The sequence below is a fragment of the Cinclus cinclus genome, chromosome 3, assembly GCF_963662255.1.
Source record: "Cinclus cinclus chromosome 3, bCinCin1.1, whole genome shotgun sequence".
In the NCBI taxonomy this organism is placed as follows: domain Eukaryota; kingdom Metazoa; phylum Chordata; class Aves; order Passeriformes; family Cinclidae; genus Cinclus; species Cinclus cinclus.
In genome coordinates this window covers 57727180-57752347 of record NC_085048.1, presented here as the reverse complement: position 1 = coordinate 57752347, position 25168 = coordinate 57727180, and the positions used below count along the sequence as shown (strand labels likewise).

At 39.1% G+C, this 25168-nt stretch overlaps 1 protein-coding gene across 1 annotated transcript; it reads right to left on the bottom strand.

Moving 5' to 3' along the window:
* Positions 1–715: 715 nt before the first annotated feature.
* Positions 716–24632, bottom strand: MYCT1 (MYC target 1). The gene is made up of 2 exons (XM_062490038.1): positions 24383–24632; positions 716–3708 (listed from the first exon to the last, which is right to left on the bottom strand). Exons 1-2 carry the CDS (start codon positions 24630–24632, stop codon positions 3176–3178), a joined length of 783 nt encoding a protein of 260 aa, XP_062346022.1. The 3' UTR covers positions 716–3175.
* Between the last annotated feature and the right edge of the window lie 536 nt (positions 24633–25168).

Here is a 25168-nt window from a genome sequence, read left to right as displayed (position 1 = left end):
GAAGAGGAGAAGTAGTTCTGCTTACTCAGAACAAGGTGTCGTGATATTTGGATGTTGATCAAAGTTCCACCTATCAGTCCCTATGTGATTCTGGGAGCACCATTTTAATTGTGTTTCATGCAAAATAATTGTCAAGTTCAATTCATGCTTGTGAGTGCTCTGAAATCCTGAAATCTGCATTAACACACTGTTTTAATTCAGCTCTTCTTTCTCATATTTTAAATTGAAATAAAAGATGATTTTATTAAGCAAATATAACCTTTTTACATAACAAGCACACGATTCCTGAATCCCAGAGTTAATTTGGTCCTGTGCAGTGTGCTTTGGTCCTAATGCAATAAAATGTGCATGAGTCCATTTAAGCATGAACCTTACAGTGATTGCCCTTTTGCTTAAAGCAAGCATTTGCTCAAACACAATGTGAATTGAAGCCTAAGTACTTATAAACCAGTGGATTTAATACCTGTAAGCACTGTTATTTGTGAGAGACTTTCTCACCTGTAATCCTTTGAAGCTGTTCTCATAGGGCAAATTCTGACTCTGACTTCAAATAACATCTTCAGTTGTGGGGTGTTTCCCCACAGAAGCAAAGGAAGGATGGAATCCTCATTCACATTTCAACTGTATCAGCTTGCATAATTAAAGATAATACTCTTCCCTTTAAAGGATCTTTTATGCAAGTCACCATAATCATCATTAAGAAAAAAACATGAGCTTGAGATTATAGCATCTAACTTTATTCCACATTCTGAAGCTTCCTGAATGCTTGCAAAACATTTATTTCAGACGTGAAAACAAGTTTTAGGCATCTGACGGTCATATTGGCCATGCACCAAACGTGTGGTTTTAGTCTCCCTAATCCAGGGCACATAAGAAATGTTTTGATATCCAGTGAGATTTCAGGAGCTAAAAAATACAGTACATTTAAGCTTCCCTCTTTACATTGTTTACTAAATACAGTGTAATACAAGTAATAATTGTGTAATAATTGCTCTGTGGAAAGTTCTACTGTACTGTAATGTGCACTTACAATCCAGAAGTAAAAATTCACTCATCTAAAATGACTTCACTCTCAAGAACAAGCAGTTTAGGCCAGCTGGGTGTGCACTGGGTACACAGCTGGTAGGGTGAGTTGTCTCTTCCACAGTCCATCAAACCCACTAAACAAAGGGAGCAGGCTTGAATTCTACTTTTTGTAGGCAGGTTAGAATAGGCTGAATCACCTATTCCTTAGGAAGGAAACTTCGAGCATATTTTTGCATGCAATGAAATTCATCAGACTCAGAAAAACTCAAAAAGAAAAAAAATATTAATGAATGAAGAAGCACAACTTCCTTTCCTTCTTCAGAGGACTGTTATTTCAAGTCTTTAGCCTGTGATCAGCCACATGCAGTGTTACAGTGTTATCAGCGAGTTCTAAGTGGGCTAGAACCCATAGTGTCTGCAGTGAAATGCTCTGTAAACTCTGTAAATGCTTGTTCTTCTAGCAATGGCATACATTTCTCCAGATGTGTTGCACACTAAAAATGAAACTATGAAATCCAGTCAGTAAATATATGCAAAATAATTTGCCTTTACAATAAAGAATACTTGCTGTTTACAGTAAGTATTGCTTGTAAGCTCAGTGTTTGTAGCATTATTTGCAAATGGCTGGATATTGGACTGGAATATTGAGGATCAGAGACCAATGCCAGTGCTTCCAGAGGAACGTTGACCTCAGCAAAGGGATGCATGATGCCGATCTCTAAAAGTCTGGAAAAGCTGGGAGATGTTAAGCATTTTGCCCATTCTCAGAAGCTGCTGAATCTTTGTCCCTCCCAGAAGACAGATAAGAACTTGCTTTCCCTACAGAATCAGGAGTTCTGAGGCTGGTATTGCCCAAGCCTTTTAGAAATAACAGGCGTATCTGCAAGTATGAAGTGTGGACATCTCCTCTACTTGTAGAAATTCTTTATCCTTAATTTGACCACGAAATATTTAACAGGAAACTGATACAATAAGACCTAATTCAGGTCCCATTTGTCTCTGTTATTTCCATATCCTGAACATTTTGTCATAGCAGAGCAATTAGTCTCTACTAAGCCAGGGGTTAGCTTGGCATGATACACATATAAAAGTCAAGAATATATGTAAGCTTCAACTAAATACTTCATCTTTATCTTCATATCCCTATTCATTATACAATTCCTGTATTCAGCCACAGATGTCTGAAATCTTGTTTTAGTGAGAGACAAGATTTCAGTGAATAAGAGAAAGAATTAAACGTTGGTACAATTTGAGAAAAACAATTTGAAATAAGGAAATGACTAATCCCATTGGAAATCAGGAAACTTAATTAAAAAATAGTTGTCATTCATGCTGCTTATCTGAATAACCAGAACTAGAAAAATGAAACATGAGGAGTTCTGCCCATACAGCCTCACTGGGTATTAAAATGTGACTACCTGCTTCTGCTGGCTGCAGACAGAAACTTCTGTGCTGTTATAATGCATTTAGTATGCTGTTCAAAACTTATTTCTGCATGAAGCTATATATACTTCACATTTTTTCCCACACTGTGTGGAATTTTAAACAAGCATCCCTAATATGGAGCCTTTTCAGATCAGATCTTTGCAATCAACAAAACAGGATGTCTGAGGCAGCCAGGACTGCATCCTCTAAATGGTCTGTATTTAAGGTTCCTCAGACTGAAGCTCTTCTGGGGTTGCAGCAGGAAGGTGGGTAATGGGAGGTGCTCTCTGAAAATGTAACAAAAACATGCAAAACCAAAACTTCTTTAAAAAAATAATGAATAGTGAAATTTGCATTGATGTGCTGTGTATATCAGTAATCTCTAGTATTATCTGTTTCTTCAAGAAATTATTTAGTTTTTAGGTGGCAGCATTTTTCCCTCTAAAATAAAGAGACAATGGCTGCAATTAAAGATACAACACTATAAATATGCAAGCATAGAGCAGAGCAGTAAATAAAAGCCAGCAGTGCAAAGACAAGTGATCTCTCAGAGTGTGGGATGTTGGGCTCCATGAAATCACTGCTACATGCCTCTTGGCAAAGTATGTCCCCTCTGCAACTGCAGCTGGAGACTTCCCAGGGATCTTCATCACGCGCAGAAAATTGTTGAGATAACTGCAGCTCCTCCTAAGATGCACATGCGTGTTTGCAGCAAGGACAAAGCTCAGGATTCTGGGAAAGCTTTTATGATGGTTTCATAGGCGGGAGGTGGCGTTTGCGTGGAGTGGCAGATGCGGAGGTTGTTGTTAGACCAGTGGAATTCAGGCCGACTCAAGCTGTTGGTGGTGCTTCCCACCAGGGTTGTGGTGGTATTTGTGGGAGTGAGGGTGATCAGCTGACTGTTCGTCTCCACAGGCAGGGGAGGACACTGCAGGAAAGGGTGGAAGGTGGATGCACGGAAGCTTGACTTCCTGGGGAAAGAGTTGGCCTGCTCCAAGGAGGCTTGCCGCTGGAAGGTGAGGCTGGCCAGGCTGAGGTTGCTCCGACGTTCGCAGCTGCTGTTGCGGTAAAATCCAGTCCTGCCGGCAGTGTGGCCCTGGGAGGAAGGTCTGGACCGACGGCTGAAGGATGAGGGGCTCCCCTGGGAAATGTGGGCACTAGCTCTGCGACGGGACAGGCAGGTGAAGAATGCCCAGATGACGCCTCCAATCACCAGTCCAATCACCATAGACACTGTGAAGGCTATTGTTATCTGCTCTGAAATACAGAAAAAATTAATCTCGATGTTAATGAAGTAACTCTGAAGGATATTCCTGCAAGAAAAATAATTCAAAATGCCAACCTCCTTAAAAGATGAACCGACCCTTAGGTCTTTGTAACACATGAACTTCACAACAAAAACACAGCAGTTGAGAGTGCTCTCACAATATTTTGGTGTTTTGTTTGTGTGGTTGTTTGTTTGTGGTTTTTCTTTTTTTTGGGGGGGGGTGAGGTGGGGAATCTTCTTTGTTTTGTTTTAGTTTGGTTTAGGTTTTTTCTTGTTTAATTTGCATAATTCAACAACATCCAGAAAATAATTTATATTTAATATCAGTTTTGGTACCAAGGCAAGGAAAGTCTTTAGCTTTTCCCAGAATCGGCCACCCACCAGCTATTATAAAACTGCCAAGTATTTCCTTCTCTGGGCAATAGGAGGTATGGATTTATGCAGACCTGTCCTTCTGGTTATAGACCTTCACATTCTGTGTGTAAGGGTTTGCAAACTCATCTATTAAAACAGTAATGTACCTTCTGCCATGTTTTTAGTGGAGTAAGCCCTGCATTTATAACAGCGTAAGAACACTTCCTAGCCTTTTACTGCTGAGTAACAGATAGTTTAAATTCACACAGTAATTAATGTAAATTACTACATCCTAAATTATTATGGTCAGAGATAACCATTCATAATACTAAGTCTCTTGAATATTTCCTAACCCCAGTGCCCAGTTTCAAGATGGATTAATCTGCCATTAAGAAAAGTAAATTTCTAGCTCTTTTAGAAATGTTTTCAAGGACTACAAGATCTGGGGAAAATAAAAAAAACAACAAAAAACCAGAAAAATAAAACCCGTGGCTAGGATTGTTGTCTCTCCCGCATGATTTCACAGGATGGAGAGATGTGATTTTTTTTTGTATATTTCTAAGGAGAGGACAGTTACTTCAGAAAATGTCTCTTAGTTTGCAACTGAGCACCAGAATTATTGCTGTTGTAAAAGGTTCAGAGATATATTTGTAATCCTGGATAAGGCCTGAAATGAATGCAAAACCTTTATAGATCTTCTCAAAATTCAAGAAGGGCTTGGATCTAAAACAAGAAGGAGCACTATGTTGACAACTGGTGGAGCAAAGAGGGAATAAGCAAAAAATATCCATGAGACACCTTGAAAGATGTTTCTTCTGTCTGCACTGTTCTATCATATTTGTGAAGCATTTCTGTGAAAAAGGAAGGGTGTTCATTAGACAGAGAAAGGTAAGTAACTCCTAGAGCATGCTGAAGAGCAGGCCCAATAACACCGTGCCAGACAGAAGGCATTAACTCCAGGACTGGGATGCAGACATTAGGGGCCAGAAAACGCAAGCTGAAACTAAGCTCAGAATTTTCTAGCAGCCACTAAAGAGTTTCCCCTGAATTTATGGTGCTGTACAATCATTCCCAAACCCCAGAATAATGAAAGCGAATCTGAGTGTGGGACTTGGCCAAAGCATGTGCTGAAGATGCAAGGAGAGTGAGCAGCCTGAGTGATGGCTATGGAGAGCAGCCAGCACACCATGAAGATGGAGGAAAGGCGCCAGGTAGGGTCAGCAGGACTGACTTGCAGACAGAGGCACCCCAATACTGGCACCTTGGAACTGATTCTTTTGTTTTAAGACAGCCTTAAACTTAGGACAGGTCGCTTCAGGAAAGGGGAAAGAAACATTAGCTTCACTTCCAGTAGAATAAATGTAAATGTTTATTGGTTAATTGCACTTTCAGAAGTAGTCATTATTATCTTCCTTATCTACCTCCTTTCTTCTCTCCCTTCAGGGAAAAATTGCTAGTGATGTGATTCATACTTGGAAGGCTCACAATCCTACTGTTCCTGGCCTGTAACCTCTGCTTTCATGTAGGCTTATAGCATTATCATTTTCAAATAAAACCTAGCAAGGATAATGCATTGGATATGGTTGCAGGGAACTGCTCCCTTTCAGGAATGCTTTGGTGTCCTTTTATTCTAATGTGGATTAGACTTGACCCTAAAAGACAAATTTACTTTAGCTCTCATTTCTACAACTCAAAAACTTTTGACTGGGCACAGAAAAGACAAAGGGTGACTGCCTGGTCTGCTTTCTGCAAGAACCCACAGGAGTACACTGCACTGCAACTCTTGGCTTCAGATCAGATCACTTATAAGCAGCCTTCTTCTCACAAGCCCAGTGTGATTCTACTCTTTATAAAACATCTTTAGAGACATAGCAGGACTTACTGTGCCCCTTTTGGTCAGGAATAGCTCATTATGCCATTTTAATGGATTTAATACATTCTGTTACTGCAAGTTCCTACTCATACTCCCAAAGGTGGGAAGGGAGAGCCAGGACTTGGTGACCTCCAGTTGAGTAAGTCCCAGGGCAAGTCCTGAAGACAGCACTTCCCACGCACTACTGCTGTCCCTGTGTGGCTATGGGAAAGTGGAGCAAGAACTAATCCTTTCTTGTGCTCATTTCTTCTGCACTTCAGCTCAAATGCTAGTTGGCTTATATTTGAGGCTGCCAAGGAATCCCCCAGGCACAGCGCTCCGTGCTGCCACAGATATCCCTGCAACTCTTTGGGCTCTCAGCTGGCAAAGGGGATCTCCACAGGGCTCAGCAGCCTTGAGCAAAAGCAGAAGCACAGCAAGCAGCACAAGTGTACCTGGCTCTGGGATTGCCATGCACCATGGTGAGGATTTGTCCATGAATCTCTCGAGCCATAATTTTCACCACCTGCACAATCTAACCAGAGTTTCACACTGTTAAAAGCAGATAAGGGAATTGACAAAAGTATTGAGTGCAGCTCTTCAGTCCTTCCCACGTCCTGTTCCCCTGTGCTGGAGGTACAGCACAGACAATTATCCCTTTGGATAATGGCATCATTTTCTTTAACTGGTTTAATTCTTTTATGTCTCTATCTCCATATATGATGGAAAAATTGAGGGTCAAATTATTCCCTGATCAAGCTTAGCTGGGTTTACACTGACTATTTCACTTGCCAGAACTCCATATGCTCTCTTTGCCATTTGGATCTACATTTAACCGCCTTGGTCCTTATTACAGAAATATCACTAGACCTATTGGTTACAGACATATCATTTTTTTCTATTCCCAAAATCTCACTGACTTCACTTGGAACTGTGGGCCAAACTTGTTCTTTACTTACTCCCTGCAGAGGATGAATTTCACAGAAAAGGTACTCCATTCTAAAACCTTATATTGTAGAATTGTAAATCTATGCCCATTGATTTCCTCTTTAGAATGTTCAGCATCAGAGCCCTGAGGTACATTGGAGATGCTGCACCTGGGATTTTGAGTGGAACAGCCGTCCTTCACAAAATTGTTTTTCTCTTCCTTAATCTGGGCAGTGCCAGAGCAGAACTAACCTTCTGGGGAGTCAGAGCGACACTGACACAAAGTGTCTCCCAAGGGGCCATTGTAATACCTCATGGTTTCCTGAGAGCTGTGCCTGTCATTCTGTCCTCTGCTTTTAAGGAAAATAGTAAAAAGAAAGATCTGGGGATAAATTAGGGATGATTCTAATAATAACTACCCAGGGCCCAGTCCCCCAAACATGTTTTGATCTGTATGTTTCTCAGGCTGCTCACACTGCTTGCTTTAATTGATTATGCCATAACAAAAAAGATTTGGTACCTCACCTCAGTCAATTGTCTGTTCTCACCTCTAACACCAGCTGAGGTGAAGAACAAAGGTTTTTATCAACAGTGCATCACAGGCTTTGAGGTACACAGCCAGAAACAAAACACTAAGGTACAAAAGTAACTGGAAATCTTAGCCACTTTATCTGTGAGATTTCCAACATGACCATGAAAAAAAAGGTTGGCATTTCAGAACCCACAGTAGCACCCATAACTACTAAATGTTACCCCCAGATCTGAACATCAAGTCAGCACATTTGTCAGCCCAACATATGTCCTGATCAGGCAATTTCTTTTGAAGTCTCTCTGTTCCCTCCTCTCTAGTTTCTGCATGCAGTGTTAGGGAAATGTGGTGCAACAGGTTTGTACAGGGGATGATTATTGCATCTGCTGTGCAAAACTTTTTCTTGGTCATCGAAGATTTCTTTAAGAATTTCATAACTTTCCATTAACTGTATATATGAACTGATAGCATATATCCTATCAAATTGAAAACTTCTGGCAACTGCTTATATCTTGACAGAATCCCCACTGGAGAAATTCAGACATGTTCTTAGTAACATGTGATAATAGAATGGCTAATGTTTTTTCCTACCACTTGGCCCTGAAAAACCTGTTCCCATCTGGCCTGGACATCTGAAGCAGGGTCAACCAAAGGTGGCTCATACCAAATGGTAAGTCTTCTCAGAAGTGTTCTATGTTCTCTTCTTCCTCACTTTGGGATATATCTCACGGGAAAATAGTGACACAATCCATGCCTAGATGCATCAGTCCCTGAAATACCCAAAATCTTCATAACCATAGGTTTGCTTTTTGTGATAGAGTATCCTGCTTCTATTATGTAGGATTGCAGGATGCTTGCAGACATACCAGGGCAACCTCTTATTTCTGTGAGTTTCATTTTCTTTCATTTTTATGGACCACATCAGTCACCCCTTTGAATTCAAACATGTTTGTGCTGGGGATTAATTTTCCCAAGGAATCTCTCTCTTGCCCTCAGCTCTGGCTGAAACGAGCTGCAACAGGACTTTGTTCCTTGACCTCAGGAAATCCTTGGGACTTATATATTTCCTATACCCTTATGGTAGGTTCCCAAATTGCAAAATTAAGGTGATCATAGAACCTTCCTTCCCCCATGCTCACAAATATATACTTTGGAAAACTTTACAGCTGTCCATGATGGGATAGTAGTACCTTTCAAAATCATGTATGCAGCACCCTCAATGAGAGCATCTCAGAGCATGAACCAGGGTGGGGTGGAGGAAGGCAGGAGAAAGTACTGAATGCAAGGGAAAAAGAAATGGAAAAGCATCTTTTAGTCAAGCTGTGGACACATGATGAATTTGAACTGCATCTTTGCCAATATTAGCTAATAAAGCTAATAAAGAACCACTCAGCTTTCCAAGCATCTCTTCTGCTCATTTTATTGCTAAGCACAAGAAGTCAGAAAACACCCACAGGTTGAGATGATACTTACACAACTGATTTGTTTTCTAGTGGGTGACTTCCAAATTTGGCAATCTTTATGCTTTAGAACTGTTAATTTTTTGTTGTTGTTGTTATTGTTATGGCATTGCTCTTATTTTATTCAAAGAGTAATAATTAATCGGTTGCCTGGGTTTTGGTTCACACAGAGCTAATTTTTCTGCAACAGCCATGAGGGGGCAGAGCCTGGAGCTGGGTGGGAACTCTAGGGTGTTATTCTATGCCAACTCATAGGGTGGAAATAAGGAACTCTCTCTTCCAGGAGAAAAGGTGTGGCTTCAGGTGGGACAAAAAGCATGGCAGGGTAGGGAACCTGTTGGTTCATGGTCTCTAGATCATGCCATGTCACACAGATTTTGTAGGGTTTTTTTTACACGTAAACCACCAACTTTTAATATACTTTTTTATTATTGTTGTTGGTGTTACTGTTTGTTTTCATATCACATTGCTGTTTCCAGTGAACTGCTCTTATCTCAACCCATAGTTTTCACCATTTTGTATGTCCAAATCTCAGTTCCACTCATGGGGAGGAAATTGGAAAGGGAAGGCACTAGAGAGTGAGCAAATGAAATCTAGTTTGGGAGTGCCTTGAGAGGGTGGGGAGGGCACTAAAGTGAGGAGTGCCATCCCTAGACCACAACAGAAGTTTTATTTTAAAGTTATTAGAAGTGGCAAGGTATCTTGTCACCCAAGAATGGCATTTTTCAGCATTTAAACTCAACATTCTATAGAAATATTTTACTTATACTACATTAGAGCAAGACTCTGTTCATTTACTTAAACATCTGAGAGTAATTTTCCTATTTTTCTTTTTTTCCACCTGCCCCAAACTACCATGAGATATTGTGCATCTGACATGCAACTCTTATTCTGTGGGGACTACAGCAAGCTCAGAAGTAAAACATACAAACTCATTGATTTCAGCTATTCATAATATAATATAATATAATATAATACAATATAATATAATATAATATTTCACATATTAGCAACAAGAAGTATTAGCACATACCACTGTGATATTAGTGGAAGAGAGTTATTTTACACTTTAAAACTAAATTTTAGAATTTTAAATTTATTTCCATTCTATTTCCTTCCTTCTCACATTTTTGTAAGTTCTCTCTACTGTACGTGATGTCATATGTCAGTTACTCAAAACTTGTTTAAACTGGTAAGCATTCCTCTCCCTACATGCACATATATTTGCACAAACAACTTCAGCTTGCCTTCACTCAAAGCTGAAAAGCCTTGTTACCTAGTAGAGGGTTTGATCTCAAGCATGAAAAAAATCAGCTCAGCCTTTTTCTACCAAGATGATCTTTTCCCAAAATGAAAGCTTGGGGACAAAAGTGGGTATGAAATGCATACAAACCAGTATGGGAATTCATGCCTTACATATCCATTGCACAGCTTAGTATAGAGCACCAGCTAGTGTACTAAAGCATGAATTGCATTCTACATATTCCAAATCCATTAACCTGATAGTAACAGTGGCTCAAGACACCATTTTTGAAGAGTCTTAGTGTCTCAGGTTTCAAGTGAGGCTCAGTTAAGCAATTAGCAGATGATCATAACCCAGGCTTTTCTGTGCAAAACCAGACTGGAGCAGCCAGGGTCCATCAGAGTTTGAACAAACTCATACCAGCTTCCTAACAGCTACAGTGTTAAAGACACCTCCCTGTCTGACTGTCCAGGAGCCACTCTGGCAGTCACACTCACACCATCAGAGCAGGGACAGAAGCCTTTTCACAGCTACACACCTCAACCCTCGCAGTCAGACCAGGTTTCCTTACCAGCTCAACCCCCAGCATCCCACAGCAGGGTCTCAGATGTCTAGATCCTAAAAATAATTTAATCATGGCGCAATAACTAAACAACAAAATAACAGCTCAAGCTGGTGCCTCCAAGAAGGGACCCAGAACGAAGGAACCTCTAGGCTTTTATCCCATCACAGCTGAAGGGTGGGAAAATCTGGAGTGCTTGGCTCCTGCTGTCTCCAAGAGTCCAAGTGTTCAGTTCTCTGGCAGGGCAACAGGTCCCTGGGCCCTTTTTTATGCAAAGGGTCATCAGGTCACAGGCTCTTGCCCTGGGCTCAGCTTCCTCCCCCCTAGAACACAACCCGCAGCTGGCCCTGCTGCTGCACCTCGAGCCACCCTGAATGGATTCCTCAGCAATAGCAAAGGTACATACTGGCTGGACAGACTACAGCTACTCATCCTCATGCATCCCAGGCAGTGAGTTTGGAAACCAAGTATACCTGGGGCCCAAAGAGACACCACTTCTTCCCACCACAGAAGGCTTGAAGTGATTAGCATTACTTGAAATTTTATGCTGGCCCTACCAGCTCCAAGAAATAATTTTTAAACTGGGGCTAGTATCAGTAGCCAGCTCTTGTGCTACTGTTGTCATACTGAGCTCAAAAAAGAAATTTCTTTATATCTGACAAGTGTTGATATTACTATCTTCTCAATTGCCACTAATTGTGTTAGCAAAACAGCCTCTCATTAATCATTTGTAGGCAGTCCATGATTCAGTTGGGTGAATGAATCAGTTGCTGCGTAATATCAACCAGCTGTGATCTTAGTCACAGCAAAACTTCAAAAAAACTTCATACATGACTCTTGTAAGATAACTGAGAGTGACAGTCTACAGCACAAGGTGGTTCGGGTAGTTATGATGTCCAGAAAACAGAATCAGTAGAGGAAAATAAGCTGAAAGAAAGCAGACTGTGCAGGACATAAGAACTAATACGTGAGATAGAGTTGCTGCCAGAAACATCAGAGCTCTGCATTCAGACACAAACTTGCTAAAGGGGATGTTTTATCCAGACTGTGCTACTGCAAGATTCTTTCCTACAGCAACAGAAAGTAATTCTCCCTCTTCACCTAATAACAGTGTTTGTTTTTATGTCCACAGTGATAAAATAGGAAGTGCTTGGTTTAAAATAAAGCTAAGGAAATTAAAAATTTGTTTCCATCTATGAGGACAGGTAAGAACTAGAATAGATAATCCAGGCATGTTAGTGTGTACATCCCTAGTAAAGATTTTAAAAAGCAACATCAGTCAAGAGTTGTAATATAGTTAATCATGTCTTGAAAAAAGAAGGTAGAACAAATGACAGCTCAAGGTCCATGCTGATATAATTTTGTGCAGTTTCTAAGATTTTCTTTGATCAGGTAAGCAAATGGGCTCCAGAAGCATCGGAAAGATTATTAATTAAAATTACAAGCTAAAAAAAAAAAATTAAAAAGAGAAAAGATAGTCCATGAATTTGGATTAATACTCCTTTTGAAATGCAGAGGGGCTGGTTGTTCATCCGAGGGTTAACTTCACAAATGAGGAACCTATCTAGGAACAAGATTGCCCTCTGCTGGAAATTGATGCTGGAAATTGATGCTGGAAATCAAAACCATACAGAAACCACCTTTATTCTAGCAAAACGGGGAATCAGAAAAAGCTATAGAAAAACATTCCAATGGAAGATTACAGAGACATTCATAGTACCTCAAAAACCAGAAAAATTCTGAATTGCATCACCGTAAACACTTAGGACTATCATTTTGCAGAGGCTTTGAAAGTGAAGTACACCAAGGCACGGCAAAAGTGTTCAGAAGTTTAAAGATGTAAAACTTGCAGTTTTGTACCTTGATGCAAATATTTGTGATCATGGAGGAGCATAAGCCTAAGTCTATTCTTAAATTTGTATTTCCTGACATCCGCAGTGATATCCAGAATGATCTTCATGGACCACAGTACATTTGCTTTGATTACTAATACCATAATTCATTGTCATAAAAAGCCAGAGGAGTGGAAGCCATCTCAATATCCCACAAGCCAACTCAGAGTTAATGATGTTCCCTTGATATTACTGGCAGTTGATTTTTACTGGAATGACAAATAAAGAGTAATTGTAAAAATCAGAAGGAAACATCTAAGATAGAGATGTCAGCATGTTTAATTCAATGCCTTTGGCACAACTATGTAAAGCAAAGCAAAGATTCCTTCAGGCATACTTTGTTACTGAGTGGTTTCATTGTGATTCCTAATGCATAACAAAAGCAGTAATAGAATTTGATCATTTCCACATATGCAGTAAGCAATCCTCTTTCTTGCTGTTTGCTTGCTTGGCCAGACATCCTTACCCACCTCACAAAAGCAGAGATAAGATATATGGCCTCTGCATAAACCTAAATCAAACACTAAATCACAATATGATACAGTGCAATATGACATTATACTAATAAAAGTTATATTATACTTAATTGATAAAAATAATTTACACCTAAAAATAAGTAATCTCATATATAAAGAGACTTTCAAATTAATCAGCATTTTCTAAATCTCTTAAAATTAAGGATGAAATACTGAAACACATAGCCTATATTTAAGAAAACAGAAGACATCCAGAGGTAGAACAAGGATTTGAAGGGGTTATTGGGAAGAATATGGGGTGAGGAATACATAGAAAACATCCTCAATCCCACCACAGTAATTCTGTTGCCAGTGCCTGGCCCTGATACTGCTTCAGGTGGTGCTTGTTCTGACTTTAAGAACTCACAAAAGCCAAGAAGTATACTGGAAGCCCAAGTCTTCTAAGAATATAGAGAAGAATATTTTAAAAGATTCAGAGTGAGAAAGCACATTCAGAGTGCCTTGAGACACTAGCTGTACTAGAAAGGTGGCATTTCAGCCTTCCCAGTGCATCCTATACACAGTAGCTCCCAGCACAGAGCTTGCAGTAAGTGCTGAAAGCTCTGCACATGTCCCTCTGAGTCTCGAGGGTCTCTTTCTATCACCTGAGAGGCAAGATCTTGTTTCTGCTCCTTGCTTTTGGCAGTGTAATCTCCCTCCCCCTTCCCCTGCAACCTGCTCATCTGTTTCCCTGTTTCCCAGGAGAGGAGCAATCTCCCCTTTACAGTTCCATAACACTCCCTATTTTAAATGCACATCATGTATTTAGCAAGGTATTGGAAGGTAACCCTTCCTAAGACAGATAGGTTGGAACTAGATGATCTTTGAATTCTCTTCCAATCCAAACCATTCTATGATTCTATGATTAACATCGATAACATTAATGAAATGTGTGCAGCATACTGCCTTGGCAGAAGCTGAAGGGAATGTACCGAGGCTCAAAACTGTGAAGTTTCTCCAGAAGAGTTCCTTCCACTCATAACATTGCCTTTGAAATACTGCCACAGTGTGTTCTGCTGACAGTCTAACTTCTGTATTACTCGTTCAAAATTAGATGCCATTGAAAATACTGTTTACTGGTCTATTTACAATCTCATTATTTTTTGAGACTGCTGAAACGGGAACCTTGTTCTGGCGAAAAATTAAGAAGATGTACACAGCCAAAGAATGGAAAGAAGAGCTGTTTGTGAACTTTGCTGAATACTTTTCTAAAGTATCCAATAAACAAGTATTCAAGGAGCAGGAATAGTGATCTATATTCTTTTTTTTCACTACAGTAATATGTGACCTACATCCAGTAATGCAAAAAAAAAAAAAAAAAAATCTCCTGCTGCATGTCTTCCTCTGGAAACAGGTGTAATAGTGAGCATTTGAGAACACAGAAGTATGTTTTTATGTGGTAGTACTGTACTCTTCAGTTAGTTATCTGAGGTTCAAAACCTGATCTTTCTTCGTCCCGTTAGTTTCTGGGTGAACATCAATCTGTTTGGGAGATTGCACCAAATATTTCTATTAATCTCTATATCGGTGTGGGCTAGGAGATCCAATTAAGTAGCAGTCATAAAAAAATCTGTGCAAACACAAGCTAATAAATGCTGACATAATTTCTAAATGAATGGATCACTGATCTGGAGTATTGGTCAACTCTTCTTGACTCAGGACAAATGATCTAGGCTGAAGACTCAGTAGGAAGTGTGATGTTGGTGCTTGTCTCACATGAGCCAGTGGTGTCTGGGACGCTGTATTTGCACCAGGCTGGCCCAGGTCCTGTTTGCCCAGAGATTCCTAAACTTTTTAATTAAGACTCATCAATGGCTTCCTTCTTTATTTATATTTTGCCTGCATAACTTATACAACTCCCACAGAAGCCACGTGTTTGCTTGGTTTATTTGTCTTCCATTACCCCGGACAACAGAGAGATGGATTTGATGTAACATAATTTTTAAACACAAAAAGTTTAAAATTAACAGATGTCATTCAAATGGTCAAACATGCCATAAGTGCGTGTTAGGATGCTGGATTGTGAATATCTGAAACAGGGATTTAATTTTCTTCTGCCAATAAGATGCCAGAGAGGCAAGGCAGAGGCCTCTTTTGAGAAACAGAAATTGCCATGGTTCTTTCCTTCAGCAAGCATTTGTCAGAGTCCAAAGAATTTTATACATTATATTAAAATAACTATTTTTTTTCCTCCCCCATTTATTTTGCTGAAAATTTCCGAGATGTTATTTCATAACAATGCTGTATATATTTGTGCTGTTGATGGAGTTTCGGTTGAGGTCATTTAACAGGTAAATCTTAAAATACAAATGTCTCATTTTCAATATGTGAAAGTCAAATTGATGTCTTTCCTGTCTCTTCAAGTAGAAGGGAATAAATTATCTAAGAAGAATAGTTTAAGATTGCTTGGTGCAAATTTCAGTACAATACTTACAATAAGTTTCAAAATCTGAATAAGTACATTTTTGTGTGAAAAGTGAAACTTCTACCTTGAAAAGGAGGGGGAAATGGCATTGTTGATAATTGTTGATGAGTGTTGATAGTATTTTCTGATTATTTTTTTAAGTAATTTTTTTCCAGACAAAAGGATATGGCTATGAAATGAAAATAATCTTTCTAAGAAAAAAGATCCAGTCTTGAGTCTTGATTTTTCCTTGTGCTCCTGTTTTTTTGATTTTGGGTATTTCATTTCCTCTCCATGCTTCAGATTAATCTTCTGTATAAGGGAGGTGGTACCACACACAGCCACTCATTTGGCTCACAAAGATTTTAGCAAATATTACAAACTCATTTAACTCTTGTTTAAAATAAATTACAATGGTAAAATAAGTTCTGTGAGAAGAACTAAGGCAGAAGTATGTCACCACAGTGTGCTGAGACCAGCTCATGTGAGCATGAACACTGTTAGGCTCTAGCAGGTGACCATGCAGCCTCAGGGCATTCGTCCTGGGGAGAACACAGAGCCCTAAGCTGCTTTGGTTATGTGACACTTTCACATGCCAAAACGTTCCCTGGCATAGTGGTTCAAAGAAGAAATATACTTTGTTTCCTATGGACCAGATGTCTGCATTTGGTGGATAAAGAATGATGCTTCTGGCAGCTTATGCAACAATGAGCAGCACCATATAATTAATCAACAATGTAGGTGTAATTGTTAAAATGTGTGTATGCTGTGTGCTTGATTGTTATTTAAATAATACTCTGAAGAAATTTTTCCTTTTCTTTCTACTACCTCAGATTTGTGTCCTTCCTGCTAAAGCTGAAAAGAAGTAATTAGGATGCCACAAAACACAGCCTGAGGATGACAGACTCACTTCAAAAGAATAATTTATATACAAGGAAGAAATCGTGCTCCAAATAGACAGAATGTAAGAATAAGACTGGTCTCTTCTCTTTGTGACATAGTTTGTTACTATCATCCAACTACAGTCATAATGCTCTTTTCTTTGGGCTTGCCAGAATAAGGGCAAAGAAAAAAATAAGTTCCTCATTAGTATCTACTTTTATGTCTCTGACAGGCTTGCATGGAAGATCTTGGAATGCATTTGAATATTAACTCTTTCAGTCTAAGCCTCTCTCAGTCAGACTCTCTCAATATCTGACTATAGTTATGGTACCCTTTGCTTCAGTAATGGAAGTGAAAACTTTCACATGTTCGTCAAATCTTTTACCTAACTGATAGAAAAATAAGCATAATGGTATTAAATTTGGGGTAGTTTGATAATTCTTCCCCTTCAGAAGACAGTATATGATTTTATGAAGCAAAAGGACACAGCCACTTCAACAAACAGTACAGCCACGTGCATTAGAAATCCAACTGAAAAGCTGCATTACAGATCAGCTCTACCCAAACACGGCTGAAGAGGAACAGAAACATGGGATATCTTGAAGCTGAGAAGGGGAAAATGAGCAACGCCTTCCTTTTCAATTACATAACAGCTCATGGATTTATTTCTCTTTTGATACAAGAATATTTCTGAAGGACTTCAGATGGGGAGCCTTGAGTGTTACAGAAGAATAATATTCACTTCTGTCATGCTGGCACTGCAGAGCTGGTGTTCAAACGCAGTTGCTGCCATTGTTAATGCCTCACCATCACATGCTATCTTTTATCTTCCTTCAGTTAAACCCACACCCTTGTTGCCATTGGTCTCAGTATTACCACTATTTATATGACAGCTAGGTCCTCTTTGAGTCACTGGCCCAGGCTGCTCCACTGCTGCCTTGTGACACATGCCAAGTCAGCTCAGGGGAAGTGGAAAGGGGAAGATCTGGTGATCTTGACCTGATTGATAGGACAATAAAGTCTTCCTTGAAAAGATCTGAACAGATTCAAGCAGAGGAAAAGTGGTGTGTGTGGGTCTCACTCACCCTAGAAGTCTTCTGTGTACCATGTTTGTTGTTCAAATTATCTGGCATACTTAAATCAACTTCAAGACTACTTGATCACTTACGAAGTGATTTAGTTATGTGGTATTTTCTATATCTCTGTCACAGTATTGTCATGCAGACCAGTATCTCATCTAAAGTGGAAAATAAAGCAACTGAAATATCTGTAGCTCTGGAAGCAAAATTTACTCTGATGCTGCTGCACCTGTGAGGATGCACAATCCTACAGCCCTCTCCAAGAGGGGAAAACAAAGTCAGTCTCAGTTCTATATAAGTGAAGCTGAGTTTTACTGGTGTTGACATTGTTTGGTTTTTGCCTGTGTTCTCAGCCTCTGTCTGATGTCCCAGTGTGGGGCATTTGTTACAAAAGCAAAACTGGCCCCTATCCTAAAAATTCTGCTGAGATGTATGGGATTTTCATAGTTCTGATTCCTGAAAATTCACTGTGCAGGGACATTGCAATTGTTCTTCATCCATATGAACAAGGTTACTCATTCAAGGTAAATACTTGGTGAAGTAATCTGGAAATACGGCTTCACTATTAAATTTGTGGCATCATGTAGCACTTCACTGAGAAGCAGGAAGGAGATCATGTAGGTACTCTAGATTTAAAGTTGGTAATAAGAAGGGAAACATTTCAAGGATTAAACATTAAAATAAAGATCTCACTGTCTTTCATTGTGTTGTTTAAAATGCATCATATTTTATATCTGTGTTGTACATCTGCTTCTCAGATAAATCTACTTGAAATAATCAGTGTGTTTACAGGAAACCTTTGTAAAGCCAGAGATGTCTTTCTATCTGACCAAGTGTCATATTTTACCTCATCATCTTCTTTCTCTTGAGAATATTCTTATGAAGAAGCACAGGGAAATTATCTCTGATTTTCAAATAGGGACCTGTAACATGCTGATACCATCTATCTTCTCCACCAGAAACCCAACCAAAAAATCTGTCTTCCAGTATGCCTATTTCCAAAATCATCTTTAAGGGAATCCAGCTTGTTCTAAGTTCAAGTTGTTGCCCATAGGAAAATAAGATAATTCAATTTCTCAGTGAATTTGGGAAGAATAAAGGTATCTTACTCCATGTTAAGAACCCTGTCTCAGGAGTCTGAACACATTTTGAAGTTGATAAAAATTTCTTGTAGGAGAAGTGTAGGAAGGCTTTCTGTCACCATTGCCTTTATTCAACACAGCTACACAGCCACTAAGCCAGGTATGCTCTCAGGTGTGTTATTTGACAGAATTGGAAATCTGCAGCCAAGGGCATGGTCTGTCCACACACAACTGACACAAAGATGCATACTCTACTTCTCTCTGCACTCTACCTTTTATATATGTGTGTGTGTGTTTATAAATCTGAGCACGAAAGTGGTTGTTGCAGATATTGTCAGTGTATGCCAGATGGGGAGCTGCAGGTTCATGTACAGACTGAATTTTACATATGGATGGCTGTGACACAAGAAAGGTTTTAGTACAGGCTCCCGACCAATGAACTCAGATATATTCTTTCAGGTATGTCTGACTTCACCACATCAATATGGTTCATTCCTTCCTCTGATAACATTTCCTTAGACCATTCTGTTCCTCTCCCTCCCATTCACCATGTATTCATGCATTTGACTTGCTTTTTTATTCTTGCTGGGTAATCACAACTGGGTTTTGTATAACATTTTAGCTAAATGTTAAAAGGCAATGAAATTAAAGAAATTAAAAATTGACAATATCATTTATCACTGGAATTAAATTTTCATTTATTGTCCTCCAGTAGTAAGGTTCTACCCTTACTTTAGGTCTCTGTTTTCTCAAGAGTGCCTACTATTTTTGAGAGTTATTTTGGATAAGCACTGTATGGAACTGTTCCCTAAAACACTACAACAGGACCACATGATGATGTTGCAAGACAGCATTTTGCCTCTCCCTGTCTCTGTTCTCCCCTAGGGGCTGCTTCCAACAATAGGAGCCTGCAAAGTCTGAAGTCACCCGACTGAATCCAGCACGACAATTTCAAAAGGAAGAAGCTCATTTTTTCAAATCCCATTTCCAAACTTTTCTAGGCATCAGTGATCTAACCCAAAGACTCCGCAGAATGAGATTATATCTCCTGTGAAAAAATTTATTCCTTATGCTATGAATTCCTTATGATGTGTGACATGCTGTCAAATATTGAGTTTTTAAAATTACTGTGTGTTTTCCAAATCACAGAGAATTAACAAAACAAAAGATACTAACTGTAATGAAAAACTTTGAGTGATGCAGTGTCTGCAATCACCTTGCTCTATTTTGGCTCATTGCCATGAATTAAAATACCAAGAAGAATGCACACACTGGGATGATTTTGAAAAGGGGGGAAAGAGAATTGAAGAGAAGAGTAATGACAATGCAGGAAATACAACTTTGAGGTTGATAGATCACCTGAATCCAAAGCTCTAATTTTGTTGTATTTTCCTCCCTCTTTTATCCACTTCAACCCTGAAGGTTTTCTCTACTAAGAAAAGTCTTCAGTGGTGTAAATATATGTCACAACTTTACTTCCTCCTTTCTGCCAGGAAAGGAGTTGCATCGTCAGCTTATTGAAATCCTCTGCCCTATTAGCAATGCCAGGTCTTCCAGGATAAAGTCCCTCTGGGTGACTCTGGTTCAGAGATGCTGGTCTTCTCCAGTCATCGGACTAGGAACAGCAGCAGCCTGTAAGAAGATACCACTGCCACATCAGCTGTCAAGTGCTCCACAGCTGGGTCCAAACTGCAGTCTTCCTGTGTCCACATCTCCAGCAGGACACCTGAGGCAGGTCCCAGGGCCTTTTTGTTGCTGCTGAAGTGTGAATGGAAAGTGTACAAAGTATATGAACAGGAGCAAAGGGAATGAAGGGGGACCACCCAGTGGGTATGATGGAAATGGGATGACACAGTCATCCCAGTGAAAGCCAAGAGGCTTAACCTGGTTCACCACACAGGCCACCACAAATGCTTCTTTTCCTCCTTTCAGGGAACAGGGCTGGGGCTCTTGCCTTTGCCATGAGTTCCACTCATGAAGGATCCCAGAAGAGGAATCATGTCCCATGGCTGTCTAGGCTGGACTTTGCAGAGCCCAGCAGCTGTGTTCCTGATCGTGTCAGTGCTGCCCTTCACAAGTTTTACTCCAGTGCATAAAGAGAATGGTGCACAGCCCTTAACAATGACTATTGCTACACTAGTGACACAATAAACACAGCGTCAGACACTGAATATGTTCATCCCTAATGGTATTTTTTTCAGCAGAGCACATAGCATAGCACACTTCTTTCAAACAAACACATCTTAATGAAGAGAAGACTGGTAGGCTGAGGGAGAGACTAGGCAAAATTTGACATATTTAAAAACATGGGAGAATTTCATGGGAGCATACGAAGCCAAGCAGTAATGCCTATAATATGTGCCAAGCAGTTTGCACTCTCAAAATGCTGGAAGCCAGCTGATATATGGCATTATTTCCACACACCAAACAAATAACACCCTGGATTCTGATTCAAGAAAAGAAAAATTGTCCTTAATGTTTTTATGTTATTAAATTTTAAGGTTGCATTTTTAAACAGACACTTGAGTAAAACTAGACTGATGGGTAGTCTAGGGGTCTAAGTTAATGTTGATTAAAATCTGCTTACACTTTTTCTCTCTCTACTGCTGTCACATTGATCAAATGGACTATTTAAATTAAATTTCCTGATCTGAAATTTTATTGCTATCTATGCTGAAGAAATAGGATTCTCGTGAAGACATTTATTGTATTTACTTGTGTGCAACAGAAAAAGCTTTTAGGAATTACAAGAAATGCACTCCTGGTTTAAGTGGAAACATCTTTGCTCCCACTGTTATCATATAAATCAAAATGAACTCAATAAAGACTCTATTAAAACAGTAAAAAGTGAGATTATTAGTTGATGAGTGGGTATCAAACCTTGAATTTCTCACTCAGCTATTATTAAGCCTCCTTTTGAAACTAGCAATAAAAGAATATAATCCAGATTCTCTGTCTACAGTTACAATGTGATATCAGCAGCACTGAACTTCAGCAGGGACTGCCTTCTCTTCTTACCTCTTCCAAAGTATCATACTATGGATTCCCACTGCAAAGGAGGGTGGGCTGCAGTTGCATAGCATTACAGAAGCTGGCACCTGGTAGAAATGAGCTCCTGCATCCTGGCAGTAGCTCAGACAACTTATCTGAAACAGACATGGACATCTACACAGACTCTGTGAAACATCTGTAGTAGGTAAAAGCTCTAGCCAAGCAAGTCAGGATCTAAATTTTTTGCTTATGACACATTACATAGAGGACATTTGCTGACAAGGCGGGGCCAAGAGTTCTATCATAAACTCATTAATTGAAAACAGAAGTGTTTAATATTTTTCTTTTCCTAGCAGAATTGGTCTTAGGCTAGCAAAGCAACTTTTTTTTTCCTTTGTTTTCCTTCACTGCATAATTTAACATTCCAAAAATACTGCAGATTGATGATGGTGGCATCTGAACTCAAACAATAATTCCTGCAAGGTCTACAGCTAAGCATTAGAGTTATTGACTCTCTAGTCTGTCACTGATTGTAAGCAGAGGTTGCAAAAATATGTGTACTGATTTTTTAAAAATATTATAATTTTTTAAGATCTTTGCATAAAATAAAGGGTTTAGACACCTTAGACAACTCACGTGGAATTGCTTATATTTAGGTGTTTATATCTTGTTTTTCTCTACACAGCTTGCTTAAGGCATACATCCACTGCCTGGAGCAATTGTGAAAGCATTTATATGTGCTCACACATAAGTAAGCAGCGGACAGCTTAGTTTGTTCATGTTCTAAAATTCTTAGTCACTTTTAAGAAGCTATTGTGTGAAGCTGTCATTGGAAACTGGACAGCTATAGAAAACAGGATGCCTGTATATTTTCCAGCATAGGGAACCAGTTGTTAGACAATAGATGGTTTATAAAACCGTAAGAGATTAAATACCATTATGAACAGTTGCTTTGACTATTTTTATAGCACAGATTTTTTTCTCACAAACTTAGTCCCTCTCAGCAAACCTTAGCACATATGTTGAAGTTTACACTTTGGCTGAGTCCATGGAAGATGCTGAGAAGTCACACATGCAGGGAGCAGGAATGTGTCATAGTAATGTAGTAACATTCACAGTACTACTTGGTGGGTGCCTTAGCAAACAGCCTGTAAGATGTGTCCTAAAAAAATCAGTTCCAAGTACTGCATTCTTATTTAATAAGAAACTAAATTTTATTTATATCTTTTATGTGTAGGTTTATTTTTACCTCAAGTCCTGTATCTCCAGAATGTCAGGAACACACTGCTACAATTTCAAGTGATATTTCTGTACAGTGAGTTTATGTCAGTCATCATCTTCTAATATATACTATACAGTGACCCTTCCTAGTCTACCATACATGAAATACCTACAGGAAACGAAGAGAAAATTATATTCACTCCTCTAAAATCTATCAGAAAAGTAAGAAATGTGAGAGACATCTTCCCTTTCAAGGACCATGCAAGCTCCTCACAAAAATCCAATTTCTGAGACTGATTTGCTGTCAGAGCCTTAGCAAATGGGCTGTGATCAGGGCTGGGTACAGTGTCAGACAAGCCAGGTGAGCAAGGAGGTGCTGGTCCTTTCAGCAATAAGTCTGCTAAGGTGTGTCCTGGTCTGTGTTGTCAAATGCAGCAAGGTTTTATTATGAAAGAGCCATTTTAAAGTTACATCCATCTTCATTGTAAAAAAATCATTGTTGTTCTTCAGAGTCCAGCAGACAACCTCCAGGCAAAAGATTCTGAAACAGTATTAACTGTAATTTTTCCTCAGCAAATCCGTAAGTATTTACCAAAGACATAAAGATGTATCAGTACTCTACTCTTTAGCCCAAGACACAAAAATAAAGTGAGTCTTTCATGGTGTGTCAGTAGGAAAATATATGTGTCACTGCAGGAAGCCTTGATGGCCTTCAACAGATTATTGCTCCTTATGACAAGAAAGAAAAGTGACTTCTTTCCATCCTCTCGTATCTTTTTTCCCCCCACTCTTTTCCTGGGTCACTTCCGTGCAACTGAAGTCGTATATTGCTGATGCGTATTATTTTGTAGTTTTAAATAGTGTTCAGATTCTTGGAGGGATCATTGCTCAATAGAAATAATATAATAAAGAAAGCTGGATATGTGATTAATTCTAAGCTAATTGCTAATAAGTGTCAATATTAAGAATAGCAAACAATAGAGCTTTTTGGAGGGAAAGATTTTCCACAGCAATTGCACAGAATCTTTTAAGATCATATCAATTAATCTAATTACCCTGAATGAATTTCAGTATACCATATACTTTCACCTCACACTATACATTTCAGTTCATGAACTACTCCCAGATCTGGGGGAAAGAAAACAGCCATAACGGAAAATAATCAAAATATACATTGAGGAAAAAATAAGGAAAATATCACCATGAGGCAGCACAACAAGTTACAAATAACTTTTCATTCTGGAGGAACGAGAGTTTATTCCAAATGTTGAAACACATTTAGCTTTTGCTGCCCCATTTTCATCAAAAGATGAAACAGATCATGTCTGCTGTGTAGGTACATCCATTAAGCAGTTGAGATTGTCTACCTGATCTGACTATTGACTGAAGTCAATAGACACTTTTTCAACTGACTGCAGTAATTAACTTCTTGAAACAATCAATTTTGCCCTGGCAGCTCTGCTGTCTTCATTCATTTAAAAACATGATAAAACTTTGACAGAGAAGCATTTGGAAAACAGCCTTATCACTGCAGGAAATACAAAATCTATTAATTACTCTTTGCATCCAACATGAGGCTTGAAAGTATATAGAGGTATTTTTAAGCAATCAACACCAAACATCTGCAGCGACATAAGCATCATTCTGGGAAACAAAAATCAACATTCTTACCCCAAAATTTTGGTGGCCATGTGACTGGAGGAAAAGTACTGTTCTTATCCATAACATCCAAATAGCAAATACAGAATGGTACGTCCACAGACAAGCAATAGTTTTCTGAAGGTTTGAGATTTTGCACTAGAAGCAAAGCTTTTGTGCTGCCACGGAACCGTGTTGTTTGCCTGAAAGGAAATGGATGTATCACATTTCCTGCTTGTGGACTCGAATTAGTAAGTGCTTGCCTTATCTTGGAACACCACATGGTTCCCGAGACAGGGAAGTAGTTTCCTTCTCGTCATTTCCTCAGCCAGAGCAAATTGACTCAGAACAATACCAAATCACCTCCTTTTCTGAAACTTTTTTGAACTCCAAAAGTCCAAAGCTAGAGAAATGAAAATTCCTTTCTCTTTTCTTAAAGGATTTTCTATGTTGAAGACATTCCTTCAGCATCCAAAAGCACTTGTATATGGTAGGAATTTTCAATAAGAAAAGAATTGACACCATTTCTTTAGGATATTTATTTCGGGTATGAGGATGGTTAAGTATTCATCATTGTTCCTTGGCTGCTTTGAGGAACTAGCTGGGCCTGACAGTGTAACTGTAAATTTTTTCCTTTCCACACCCCATTCTGAAATATGAGTTTCCTGGAACACAAACAGACTTTGAGCTAATTGCTTGGACACATTTAATGCAATGCAGTGTTAATTCCTTGATTGAATTGTAGGTACTTCTGCTACACATAACATACAGAAATAACAACAAAGCTACAAGAGAAAATAGCCAAGATACTTAATCAAA